This window comes from Callorhinchus milii, unplaced genomic scaffold, assembly GCF_018977255.1.
Source record: "Callorhinchus milii isolate IMCB2004 unplaced genomic scaffold, IMCB_Cmil_1.0 Scaffold8, whole genome shotgun sequence".
In the NCBI taxonomy this organism is placed as follows: domain Eukaryota; kingdom Metazoa; phylum Chordata; class Chondrichthyes; order Chimaeriformes; family Callorhinchidae; genus Callorhinchus; species Callorhinchus milii.
This window is the reverse complement of record NW_024704749.1, coordinates 13,788,832-13,801,722: the sequence shown is the minus strand read 5'-3', so window position 1 is coordinate 13,801,722 and position 12,891 is coordinate 13,788,832. Positions and strand designations below refer to the sequence as shown.

The 12,891-nt window shown below is 44.3% G+C and overlaps 1 protein-coding gene across 1 annotated transcript in view; it reads right to left on the bottom strand.

The window, feature by feature from the left end:
* cacna1ba (calcium channel, voltage-dependent, N type, alpha 1B subunit, a) overlaps positions 1-12,891 on the bottom strand; it is a 127,171-nt gene that overhangs the window by 18,657 nt on the left and 95,623 nt on the right. The window contains exons 29-36 of the mRNA XM_042337397.1: positions 10,970-11,171; positions 10,383-10,547; positions 9,791-9,901; positions 8,726-8,809; positions 6,498-6,614; positions 5,043-5,108; positions 3,956-4,047; positions 2,690-2,840 (exon numbers count right to left, since the gene is read on the bottom strand). Coding sequence (XP_042193331.1) covers positions 2,690-2,840; positions 3,956-4,047; positions 5,043-5,108; positions 6,498-6,614; positions 8,726-8,809; positions 9,791-9,901; positions 10,383-10,547; positions 10,970-11,171 — 988 coding nt within the window. The remainder of the gene's footprint in view (positions 1-2,689; positions 2,841-3,955; positions 4,048-5,042; positions 5,109-6,497; positions 6,615-8,725; positions 8,810-9,790; positions 9,902-10,382; positions 10,548-10,969; positions 11,172-12,891) is intronic.

Sequence of the window (12,891 nt, the reverse complement as noted above, 5' to 3'; positions counted from 1 at the left end):
CACTCCTGTGCAACAGATACCAGGCTGGGATTGGGGGGCGGGGAGAGAGTCGGGGGGTGGTTGTTGAGAATGTGTCTTGTTCTAGATGGTAAATCATGGGTGTTTGCAGGTGACCATTGGATAATTTCAGTTGCACCCAAAGTCTTCGACCTTTGTGCTATTCTGCTCTCAGCTCTCTGGAATTCCAGCTCAAAGTCCTGCACCTCACCCCCTCACCTTTAAAGCTTTCTGTCCCCCCCACCCCCCGCCCCCCTCAGTTCAGGGTCTCAGTCAGCAATGCGAAGCCCTTCTCAAGGTAAAAGGTGCTCTTCAAGTGCAAAGTGCAATAAGGGAATAATGTTGCGAAGTCAATGAGAATGATTGAGAGGGAGGAAAGGAGGAGGAATTTTAGATTGTTGGCCAAAGGCAATGTCAAAGAGAAGATATTACAAGGATTTAAAGGGGGGAGACAGAGAGAGAAGGCTAACGGATTTTGGAAGGAGAGCTCTGTAATCAGAGCCCGGCTCTTCCTCACCACTGTTGTACGAAACCTTAGTTAACAAGTAGCCAAATGTCAAACTCCAAATGTAATCAGGTGACATTGCTGTGCATCATAAATCAGCAACTGTCAGTTGTGAGCGAGATAGCAGACAGCTAGGAATGTGTTTTAAGCAGTAGTACACACAGGAGCTCCAAGGATATCAAACACCCTGCAGGCGAAACTCATATGCTTCTCAGCAACGAGTTTGTTATTCTTTCTGGGAATTTTTTTTTCCCAATGTAACTAATCCAACGAGCTGGAAGGCAGTGGGGCACAACACTGGGTCCCCCGGATCTCGGGACAATTCAGCGGGTGAATCCCGCGATGAGCACACTCGGTGTCAGTCTGGCTCAGTCGGTAGCACTCTTGCCTCTGGTTCAGTAGTTTGTGGGTTCAAACCCCGCTTCGAGACTACAAACTCGTAGTCTAGGCTGGTACTCCAACACGTTGTTGGGGGTGCACTGCAGCCGCAGTGATGGAGGTGTTGTGCTTTGGAAGAGACATCAAGGTCCTGTGTGCCTGCTCAGATGGACGTTAAAGATCCTGAGACACTATTTTTCAAAGAGAATAAAGTTTCTCCTGTTGCCTGGCTAACAAGCTCCCAGTCTTTCACCTCATGGCTGTTTGGGACGTCCTCCCGACGTGAAAGGCGCTGTACAAATGTAGTCTTGTTGCTGCTGTTGTTGTTGTGTTGTTTGTGGCACACTGCTATGCACGTATCAGATGCCGCGTTTGCCTACAAAGGTACACCAGGCACTACACTTTACAGTGAATCTCTTTGAATCGCTTTGAGACGTCCTTCCGATGTGATGAGGCGCTTTATCTGAATGTGACTCGCCAACCGGCCAAGCCCTCAAAGAGTTAAACTGATTCAGACCGGTGTTTAATGTTACACCTTATACTGGACATTGGTAGCTGGTTTGAATTATCTGGCCTTCAGCTCCGCAATAAGCTTCGCAATGCATTTTAAATACAAAACCAGCTGCTGCGTAAAAATCTCACACCTTTCAGGCGTACACACAGCATTTGTTAAACTATGCCTGCCGTCGTTATCACAGTGGGCAGAACGATTAAATCTATCAATTGGGGGGCAGTAAAAATACAAATTGTTTCCTAAATTATCAAAATCATAACTCTGAAATGAACACCCATTCAGTCAGTCTGAATTTATTTCAGGTGACATTCAGGTAGGTTTCACATCAAGTTAATTTCTTCCATTTCTCCTGGTGAAATATCAGCATATGAACCAGATTCCCAGTTCGGAGATTAAAGTGATGTAATAGTAATATAATAATCCTCGCTTACGATGGAAGTTTCAAATAAAGTGCCTGTCAATTACGTGTAGTTTCTCTCTCTCTTCAGCTTATCTCTGTCTGTGCGCTGGTGTTTCGATGAAGGCGATTTGGATATTCACAACAGATTAGTCTTTTTTGTAATTGTAAATGTATATGAAGAGCTGCAGAGAGGAGTCTCTTATTAAGATCAGTCCTGTGCTGACTGATACCTTCCACTGGTAGCCACAGAGTAACTCCACACTTAATTACTTTCGCGAGACAATATCTCAGCCAGGACCACCTGAGAGCCAAATCCAAAGCCAATAGATAGAGTGATAAATTTACAAGAAGCTGTTCAGAGTAGCTGGAGAGAGAAATGAGGCTATTTGAAACACGTTGAACAAACTCAGATTTACATCCTCTTTTCTGTTCGAAGGATCTCAGTCAAGCGAAGTCTCCCTCTGTCCTTAATATCAGATGAAAAGCGCCTCGCTTCACATCTCTCAGTTTAAGACGTTGTCAAATTTTGGACGATCCTTTACTCTTAATCTTGAAGCTGTCNTTTTTTCCGCAGGTTCAATGTTAAGGAAAGAATTTCTCTCCACCCCCCCACACCCACCCCACTTTGGATCTAACAGTCTGGGGTCTAAAGTTAGGAGGTTTCTAACACATCCCGAGTGGGAAGTTTTTTCCGTTACCCGGCAATACGTGTCCTGCTGATTCACGGGAACTCCGCTGTGAACGTTAATTGTGTTGGAGGGCACTTCCTGTGGGTCAGTGTGACCTACTTCTTGTTTACTGTATCAAGGAAACAAATAGCTGCTGCCTATTGCCCCCCCACCCCACCCCTTCCTCTCCCCCACCCCGTGAAAGGGTGGAAAGGACGTCAACTTACCAGAAAGGAGCACAGGAAAATGAAGGAGACAAAGTAGAAGTAGGCAAAATCGTTTCCACATTCAGCCTTGTCTGTGCCGGAGCGCGGATCACAGGGGCTGTGGCCCAGGCAGGCCAGCATGATCTCATGCCAGGCTTCCCCAGTGGCACTCCTGCAACAGAAAGGTGCGTTTTACAGTCAATACAGTCCAACATGTCCAACAAAAGTGCATCTCGTCTTATAGACTTTGGTTTTAGCGACATCGTTGGGGGTAAAATAATTCCCTCCATTGTTGCATGTAGTGCCTTTGGCGATGGGTGTTCATAATAATAATAATAATAACCGTTGTATTTGCTGTAGCGCCTTATCACGTCTTCGAGTCGTCTCAAAGCGCTTCACAGAATATACTGTAAAGGGAATTGACTGTATATTTTTGCGACGAAACACAGCAGCCAATTGCGCCCAGCAGCGTCCCACAAACAGTCGTGGATTGAGTGACCAAATTCTTCTTATAACTTTTTTTAAATGTTGAAGGGATTAACGGGGGGAATCCCATTGGTGGTCGATGTTGGCAAAGGCGATGCCCTGGACCCTGAATAGAATTTGTACCCAAACAATTTTGCGCTGTTTGCTAACGGATTTCTTACTGAGGAATGTTTAACAAGGTACCGAATTTCTGAAACCCTAACGGAAGAAACCACCAGTCACAGCCTGACTGTAAACTGAGGATTGTCAGACCTGATAATTGTAAATGGAATCCAGATCTCATGTTTCCACTCTTATTTTCCCAAAGCTGTGGGCCGCTAACATAGCCCATGAATTAGAAAGGCTGCAACTTCGAATGCAGTTCTTACCACAACATCTCAGAGCTTAAGTTAATGAAACGCCGTCTTGGTAAGAAATATAAGGCTGAAATGTAATATCCTGAACCCGAGTACAATATGTTTCAGATTTGGACGAGAGCAGAATGAAAGTGAGGTGGGGTGGGGCGGGGGGGGGGGGGGTGCAGGGACTGAATCAGTCTCTCCCAACATGAAGATGAGATTGCAGTTTGGTCCATGTTTGTAACAGAAACAAATAAGCCCAGATCAATGATTACATTACAGATCCCATCAACTTAAAGCAATTGCATTAATTGTTTAGGTTACGTAATACAAGCCCTGAAACGCTATGGAATTTTGAGTAAATTGTGTGTCTCTGCAGTTTGCAGCGTTTATTGTAATGTCTGTTTGTTGAATTGCAATCAAAAAATGTGGTTATACAGTACAGATGTCCAGACAGACTTACCTGAATAAGAGCATAAGAGCTTGCAAGAAGGTTCGGAAATTGTTGTGTCGATTAATCGCTCTGTTGTCATCCAGTGCGATGTTCCCAAACACCTTTTCAAAGGAAAATCTATTTGAGCATTGTTGCATCCAACTTGATCAGAACTACAGTACAATTTACATTCACACAGCTCCTTCCACCTCGGGAGGACGTCTCAAACACGCTTTGCATTGCTGACTGGGCACCCGAGCTTGGAGAAATTGTAGTAAATGACAACAAAATAATAAAAATAATCCTTACATTTGAGACTGCACCCTTCAGGTTGGGAGGATGTCTCAAAGCGCTTCCCAGGATTTACTGTAAAGTGTTGTGTATTTTGTTGGAAAATCAGGCAGCCAACTTGTGGACAGCAATGTTCTGCCATCAGCCCTAAAGTGAATGACCAATTTTATCTGGGGAATGGTTGGCAGGAACATCGGCAGAAAATTCCCTTCTCTTTTAGAGTATTGCAGCGTGATTTTTTAAATCTACCTGAACAGGTAGACAGAGCCTTGGATAAACGTCTCATCCGAAGGATAGAAAGCACAAAAGAGGTTACCTGGATTTACCAACAAGTTTTGCAAAAAGGATTGGAATCATTTGAAAATGATCATCAAACAATAGTAATAAAGGACTCCAGCTCGCTTCCTTGCTTCGACCACATGAAGCAGCCAATTTAATAGATTGAGAGGCTTCACATTTTCTTGCAGGAGATTCATGAAATTAAGGTTCCTGGAAGCAGCAGCCATCTGCCCGTTCTGGTGGATGTTAAAGGTGCAGTGGCTCTGTTTGAGAAGTGAAAAGGCGAGGCAAGGTCCCAGGGTCCTGCCCAACAATCCCCCCCCACCCCACAGAGAAAAAAAAATGTCAGTTCACTTCACAGCTGTTTGCAGTACATCGCCTTCTGCAAACTTCACCCACAGAACACACAGTCCCGACATTTTACAGTAAGATCCAGTGAAGCACTTTGAGACATTCCGATGACGTGACGAGTCATCTCATCAAATCACAAGCATTATAATCACTATTATTATTAGTAGTAGTATTATTACAGTCACCCATTACTTACCTGCATTCCAATAATGGCATAGATGAAAAACAGCATGGCAATTAGGAGACAGACATACGGCAGTGCCTGCGAGACAGAGATCAGAGAAAATTATAGTAAACGGAACAATGCCACAGAGAAAGGCACAAGGATCAACATTCCAGTAAATGGTTGTAATCCCATTTTACTAGTAGACATAACGGTGTAATGTCTATACGGTAATGTCATCAGATTACAATCGGTAGGAATAAATGTCGCCATCTCCCTGGCTCTCCTGGTTGAAGCTAAAGATGGCCAGATCAATACTATCATGTGCTTTAAATAACCAAGTGTCTGGAAAGCATTAGTTAGACCCGTGGTGTATAACACTGGACTGGATTTACCCCTCACAAGTGCCAGCAACCATTTCACAGTGAGCTTCAGGGACACAAGCAAAATGTTGCCCTCCTCCACACAACCCCACCCCACCCCCTCCCCAGGCTCCCGGCCACATGCAGGTAAGAGGCACAAACCATTCTGAATGTTAATCGCAATGCCTCCTTACCATTCACAGTTCAGGAACAGTTCAACAACAACTTCAACATTGATATAGCAGCCTCCACACCGGTAGGGTCTCAGGCTGCTCTGTTTTGCCCCCACAAAATATACAGTCACCCCACTTTAGAGTAGATTCTGCAAAGCGCTTTGAGACGTCTCGACGACACGATAAGGCGCTGTATCAAATACCACGGATTAATATGTATTATTATTAGGATTATGCATGCTTCTGGTGGAATCTGTGTGGCATTTTCCAATGCAATCATTCCACATATCAGCCAATAGATGGCACAATTATACTGTGAGACGTATATTCCCTCAATGAACTAAAACATAATTTGACGCAACAGCAGAGTCCTCGCAGTAACTCCTCTCTGCCTTACATCTTGGAGCTAACACAGGCCGACTGCACCTTCCCCAACCCCTCAGCACATCCACAGACCTTCAACCACGATTGCCCCGATGCCTGCCAATCGCCTGCCTCAATCCTTCCATTTCTCGTCCCTCTTTATCTATCTTTAAATACCAGCTCTTCGACTGAGCTTACGGTCATCCTGCCCCCCCTTCTCCCTCGCTCGGCTTACAATCCCGCCACTGTACAGCTTCCCGAGATGCTAGCCTGAGGGAAGGCCGCTGTGTAAAGGCGACGTTTCTGTTGTTTTATTGAAAATATTGACATCATGCTAAACTTTTGCTTCAAATAACACATAGAATTCCAATTCCACTACCATTTCCAATTGCGCTTTAACACGTACTGTCCCACATACTAACTAATCGATGGCACAATTATTCGGTGACAATTATATGTGGAGAATTCACATACTGTGAGACGTCAATGAACCGAGACATAATTTGCCTGTGTTCAGTATTAGGTGCTCTGCCCTGTGGTATATATAAATACTAGGCTCAGGGTCAGCAATGTATTATCATGAGACACACCTTAAAAGACTGTACGAATGTCCACAGCAGAATACGTATGGTGTAGCCCTGACGGAGCAGCTTGATGAGGCGTGCAGCCCTGAACAGTCGCAAGAAGCTGAGATTGATGAAATTATCCTGGTGAGATTGAAGATTTGAGACAGAAGAAGGATAATAAGGGATCACAGGACTGGTTCAGATGAAGAAAGACTCATCTGTTCTCATCCCTCCAGAACACCCCGCCCTACTATCCTCCCGCCACACACACAAATATACACACACACACACACATCACAGCTTCGAGCTGCTTTTTAAACGAGTCCCAAAGTGCTGGCCTCCACCACCCTGCCTGGGAACCTGTTTCCAGTCATTGGTTAAAATCGGAAACAGCGTGACTTGGGCACCAGAATTCCGAGATCGTAAGTTGACAGGGCGAAACGTTGGGTAAGTTTCCTTATTCCACACACACGCCTCTGTTTACCTAGCAGTAAGTAGGAACCTGGTTGTTAGTCGAATGGCGGATTATCACCTCCCAAAGCCTCCAGGAAGAGAGAGTGTGATTCCCATTCCAGACCCATGGAAATTTCCCTTGTGTGGTTGGCACACACAAGCGAAACTCTTTTGCTGGTTCAGCCTGGTTCGGGTAACTCTTAAACACGGTGATGGGTTTCCAAGTGTGCTAGACCAAACATACATGATACAAAATCGCATGCACCCATCAACACGACACGACAGACACGACATTTAAATAGCAAAAACAATTTCAATCAATCAATCAATCAAAAAAAAGTTTTTCTTAAGTTCATGAAACGAACCCGTTGCTACATGTCGATGTTGTTGATGGATGATTGACATTTTGGCAGTGCGCAACGGTACATTTTTGGGGTGCGGCAGGAAGACAACATACACACGGGATGGACACACGGGTTTTTCATGCGGTGTGTTCGTTTGATGGCGTGATTCCGAGTGTCGTTGGGAGAAAATTAGGAACAGAAAAAAGAGGGAAATGAGAAATTAGGTGAGGGAAACGTGAAACAGAGGCGTTAAGAACAAAACGCTGCCACAATCCAAATTCCATTTGCAATCGCTCAAAGAAATCACCCAGTCGTTGCACCTCAGATATTTCGCCCACAAAATACACAATCAATTCACTTTACAATATATTCTGTGAAGCGCTTTGAGACGCCTCGAAGACATGATGCCGCTGTACCAAATGCAAGGATTATTATTATTAAAGTCACAACAACTGGGATTCATTTCTGTGGGCACCAATGCAATTTTTTTAATATGGATCAAACAGGTAGATGACACGGACTGAAGTCATTATTCATTTATCTCAAATGACAATCTGGGTTTGATGTGCATCTTAACAATATAAGTAGACAAAGAACATCTGCAGAACTGGAATCAATGAAATTCAACATACGGTCNAAAAAATATATATCAGCTTTGATGGATTCCTGGGACAAAATTCCACCTTGGTCTAGGTTTACTCTACCCACCATTTTATTCTAGACACATGAAGGAATTTCCATGTGTTCTTGCCATGCACATTACACTCCCAGTCTGGTTTGGATGCTCTTAAGCATGGAATTGGATTTCCTTGTATGTCAGACATGACACTGACTCAAAATATATATGTTTCTGTGGGTATATATATATACACACACACGCAGAAAACTCCTGATAACTCATCACTCCAAGGGAAAAGTGCTCAGTGACTAGTTATCAGAAGTGGTGCATTAGGCTCGTGTGTCAATGCGTAAATGAATGCTTCCGGAATATTGATAGCATGATGACTTAAGTGGAAGTGACAAGTTAAGCCGGGGGCGAGTTAACAGGAGTTTACTGTACACATTGTGCACAATTTGGGAAATTCAGTCTTAACTTTCTGTCGTTCTTAAACAAATTCACAGAAAACCATCCTTAAAATGAGAGCTGTACTTAAGAATTTGACAAATTCTGGATTTTCTGAATCGCTATGTTTTAATATGGTAAATCTAGATCCAGATGGAGTCTTTCCCCCCCCCCACTCTATCCTCTCCAATTCCCTTTTGAAACCTACTATCGAATCTGCTTCCCCCATCCTTTCAGGCAGTACCTTCCAGGGATTTTTAATCTCAGTTTCTCAAAGAACAATAATGATGACAATGACAGACCGGAAGAGGAGTCAAACCCTGTTCAATTTGTCTGAGGAACCGCGGTGGCATTTCATATTGAATTGGGGGCAGATTGTAACACATACTCACCGCCAGCTCAGTGACTAAGATATCGGTTATACTTCCCAGAACAGTCACAAAGTCGAAGACATTCCATGCATCCCGGAAGTAATTCTGAAAGGAAAACGAGAGAGAGGAGGAAAACCCATCAAAGGATCGCCGTAAAAGCAAATTCTATTAACCTCAATCTCCACTCGTTCCTGTAGCATCAAATGCCCATCTGACTGAGGATGGAGGAGAAGAGAACAAAGGCGGGTTGACTGACCAGTGCTGACCGGTGGACAGGCAGAGTCTAATGGCAAATGTACCATTAATCAGAAAATCGTCAGACTGCAATGCCACAGGATAGCGGAACACATTTAAGGGCGATAAAATGCAACGTTTCATAAGAGGAGAGATTTCCGCCCAGGTTCTAGATGGGCTCTATTGGCTTAATATTTCGGAGCGCCCAGAATTGTTGACGAATCGTTGAACTCAAACTCTTAATTTCACAGTCGTTTTTTTTCTCCCCTTTCAAGAAACTCACAGAGGAAAGTCTTCAGAGCTAAAGTAAGGCTGTGTTTGAGAACTGATCAAATTCCAGACACTCGGGAACACTGAGTAAATAGAGTAACTCTGCACCCGGTTAGGATTTCTCCCCATCGCTGCGACAATTAACCGATTGAATCCGTTGCAAAACTTTGCCTATTTGACCCCCTTTTATTGTGTGCACTCCAACACAGACGAATAGACCAACAGACATGCAAGTCCGGAATGAAATTAAAAATAATTTTTGTTATTCCGTCATTTTGGATCATTTTCATCTAAAAAAAAAGCTGATTTAGTAATATTAATAAAAGCAATAATAACAGTAATCAATAATATTCACAATAAAACTGGCATAAATCTGATCTGTATTAATCGTATAATAGTCGTACATCTGCCCAAGTCCCGTTAGTTCAAGAGTTTATATTCTATGTAAATTCGACATAACTCACACACACACTTTGCACGAGTCATATTAAATGGATGGTCCCAAGATGATGAGGTTTACGGTACCAAATAATATTCAGTAGGTATTTCCGTGAGAAACGAGAAAACTTAATGTGCACATACCAGAACTCCAAAGGCAATTAGTTTCAGCACACACTCCATGGAGAACAGAAACGTGAAGAGAATGTTGAGGTAATGCAACATCCTGTCATACGGGTCGGGAGCGTTATAAAACTACACAAAAGACAAAAAGAATCAACGTTAAAATGCAGGAACATTATTACCGCCTGATTAAAAACACAGAGGTCGGAAATGTTTCCAAAACCCGCCCACTAAACTGAAAGATGTACACTTTTTTAAAAAAAAAATTGCACCCAGCAAAGTCCACTCCACACCCCCCACCCACCCCCCACCCCACCACGCAGACACACACACACACAGCTGCACAATGAAGATTAATTTGATGTGTATGTGTTCTGAGTCTTGATGGAGGCAAGGGTGGGGGCAAGGGAAGGGGCTGTGTGATGGATTTCCAAAGGGTGGGGACAGTAAGGCTGAAGGCTTGGCCGCCGATGTTGGGACGGGACGGGCGGGGGCTGTGGAGCGGGAGGGTGATGGGGGTTAGGAAGGAGCAAGGCCGTGGGGGGGGCTTTGAAGGCCAGGACGAGGATTTTTGAACTCTCTCCTCTGGGAAATGGCAACGTGGGGAGCCTACCTTCATCATCAGCACCACGGTGTTGATTGCGATCATAGCCATGATAAAGTACTCGAAGGGAGAAGAGACCACAAATCGCCACATCTTGTACTGAAAGGTTTGCTTGTTTTGAGGCATGTAACGAGTGAGTGGTTTGGCACTTATAGCGAAATCAATACAGGCCCTCTGAAACAGAGAGGTTCGTACGCGGGAGTTAATAAACACTCTTTTGTTCGACGCGGAACTCGTTCTCTTTGATTATACAACATTGCATTATTATTATTATGATTATCACTATTCTACGTTTCCCAGGGGAGGCAAGTCAGAAAACAAAATTGCATCCGAAACACAAAACTTGAAACGAACCCACCCTGGACGATAATTTTCAAAAGGATCATTTTCAAAGCAAGCAGCGTCTCAAATTAAACTTTCGCATCAGGGAGGGACGCGCCAAAACACATTACAGGATTTGCTGAAAGTGCAGCGACTGCGTGTTTTGTGGGACGAGCGCGGAAGCCCATTTGCTCACGGCGACGTGCCGCAGACAGGCGACAAAGCAAGCGAACGATTTGACCTGAGCCAGCGAGTGGTGAAGTAAAACAGTTTACCTCGTTTTTCTCCAGGCTGCACTCGGACATGACTTTGTCGCCCTGCTCCTGGAAGGTGATAATGATCAACGCAACAAAGATGTTCACAAAGAAAAAGGGGAAGACCACAAAGTACACCACGTAAAATATAGACATCTCCATGCGGTAGCCAGGGCTGGGTCCGAGGTTCTCCTCTGTGGCGTCCACAGAGTGCTTCAGGACGCTGCAAGGAAGAGAGGCGAGATCAAAAGAGGATCATCCATGGATAAACTTGAACCCCGCTTCCCCCCACCAGGAGGAAGGTACTATCGTCACTCCAGAGCTATTCACAACCCTCTCTCGCTCGAATCAGCACGGGGAATGATTACGTGCACAGTTGTTGCGTTTTGCCCACAAAAAATACTGTCATTACACTTTACAGTATATTCCGTGAAGGGCTTTGAGATGTTTAGAAGACGCGATAAGAAGCTGTAACAAAATGCGAGGATTATTATTATTGTTGTAATAATAACGATAATAATCCAATTCTCGCATTCGATATTCGATGTTGAAAGAAGTGAGGTGACTGTGTGTAATCTGTGGGCAAACCAGGAGGCCAGTTTGCACACAGCAATGTCCCGTTAATCAATTAATTAATAAATAAATAATTGTTTTTTTTGCAGCATCTTATAAATATCTTATATCTTACAATCAGCATCAGAGAATTATCTCTTCCCCCGCCCCCCACCGCCACCAGAGCCCCCCCTGCCCCCCAACCCCACTCCCAGTATTCCCATCTCCTCCTCCCACCACTATCACCAAACAAGCACAACAATGTCGCACTGCACCAGCTCAATGTTAGCATTATAGGGCTCGAGGGGACTATTTCCAGAGCTTTCATCAATACCCACAGTACACGGGCTGCTTCATGTGCCTCTAGACCTCCATTCATGGCCCCTATGGGACACTGAATAGCTGTGATTCAAGGCTGTTTTCTCTCCATTTAATATGCTCCAGTAAAACAATGCTGTGGGGGGTGGTGGTGCCGCCAGGAGATGGGGTTGCTATATTGCTACACAGCATGCAAAAAGACCTCTGTTAAAATATTTCACAGAACTGTTGGCCCTATTATTATTATTATCTTTTGTTTTCTCTGCTCCGCCGTTGATTAAGTGTCTGATCCTTTGGCCGTTCCCGTCCACGGGGGTTGGCGTTAATGAAAACTCGCTGTGTGCGGGCTTTACGGGTTGAATTGAGCTCCCCCTGAACCATTGACTGGGACATCTCTGGGAGTGAAGTTTCTCACAATGTGTTAATCATCACAGTCCGCGTTTACGTAGAGCCACCTAATGTACGGAGCGTCAAGTACATCAGTGCGGTGCTGAGCTCAGCGTTATTGGGTACATTGACGTGGATGGTGTGGTGGGGGGTAATTTTCTGGTGAGCTAGATGGAAGGTCGATCTACCTGACCCTGCCTGAAATTGTTACCGTCTTTTATATTTCTACTGCTCATTGGCTGCCGCCTCTTGCATTATATTTCTTAATTTATATTCGACATATTTCAGTACCCCACAGAAACAATGCCATGGACAGGCACTTAAAGTGTTGGCATCCAGCCCTGCTCGGAGAAGATTAACAATAAGGTGCTGTGATCTGCTTTGGAACAGCGGAAAAGTATTTTGGCATTTAGATACCATCGGCACTCCACGCAGCGAGCACAATGGGCCGTTTATCAATGATTTCACAAAAAAAAGACAGCTGGAAATGACAGAGTTCCCACTTTCCTATTGCATTAAAGCAGATCGTGACCTGAGCTTTGAATTACTACCAAAAAGCGTAGATCGGGCCACCCTAATCCAATCCTTTCACCAAATGAAGAACTGATAATGTACCTGACTGTATCAATGAATATTTTTCCCAATCAGTCGAAGGATGCTCAGCTCAAAGGGGCATTCGGAGCGAC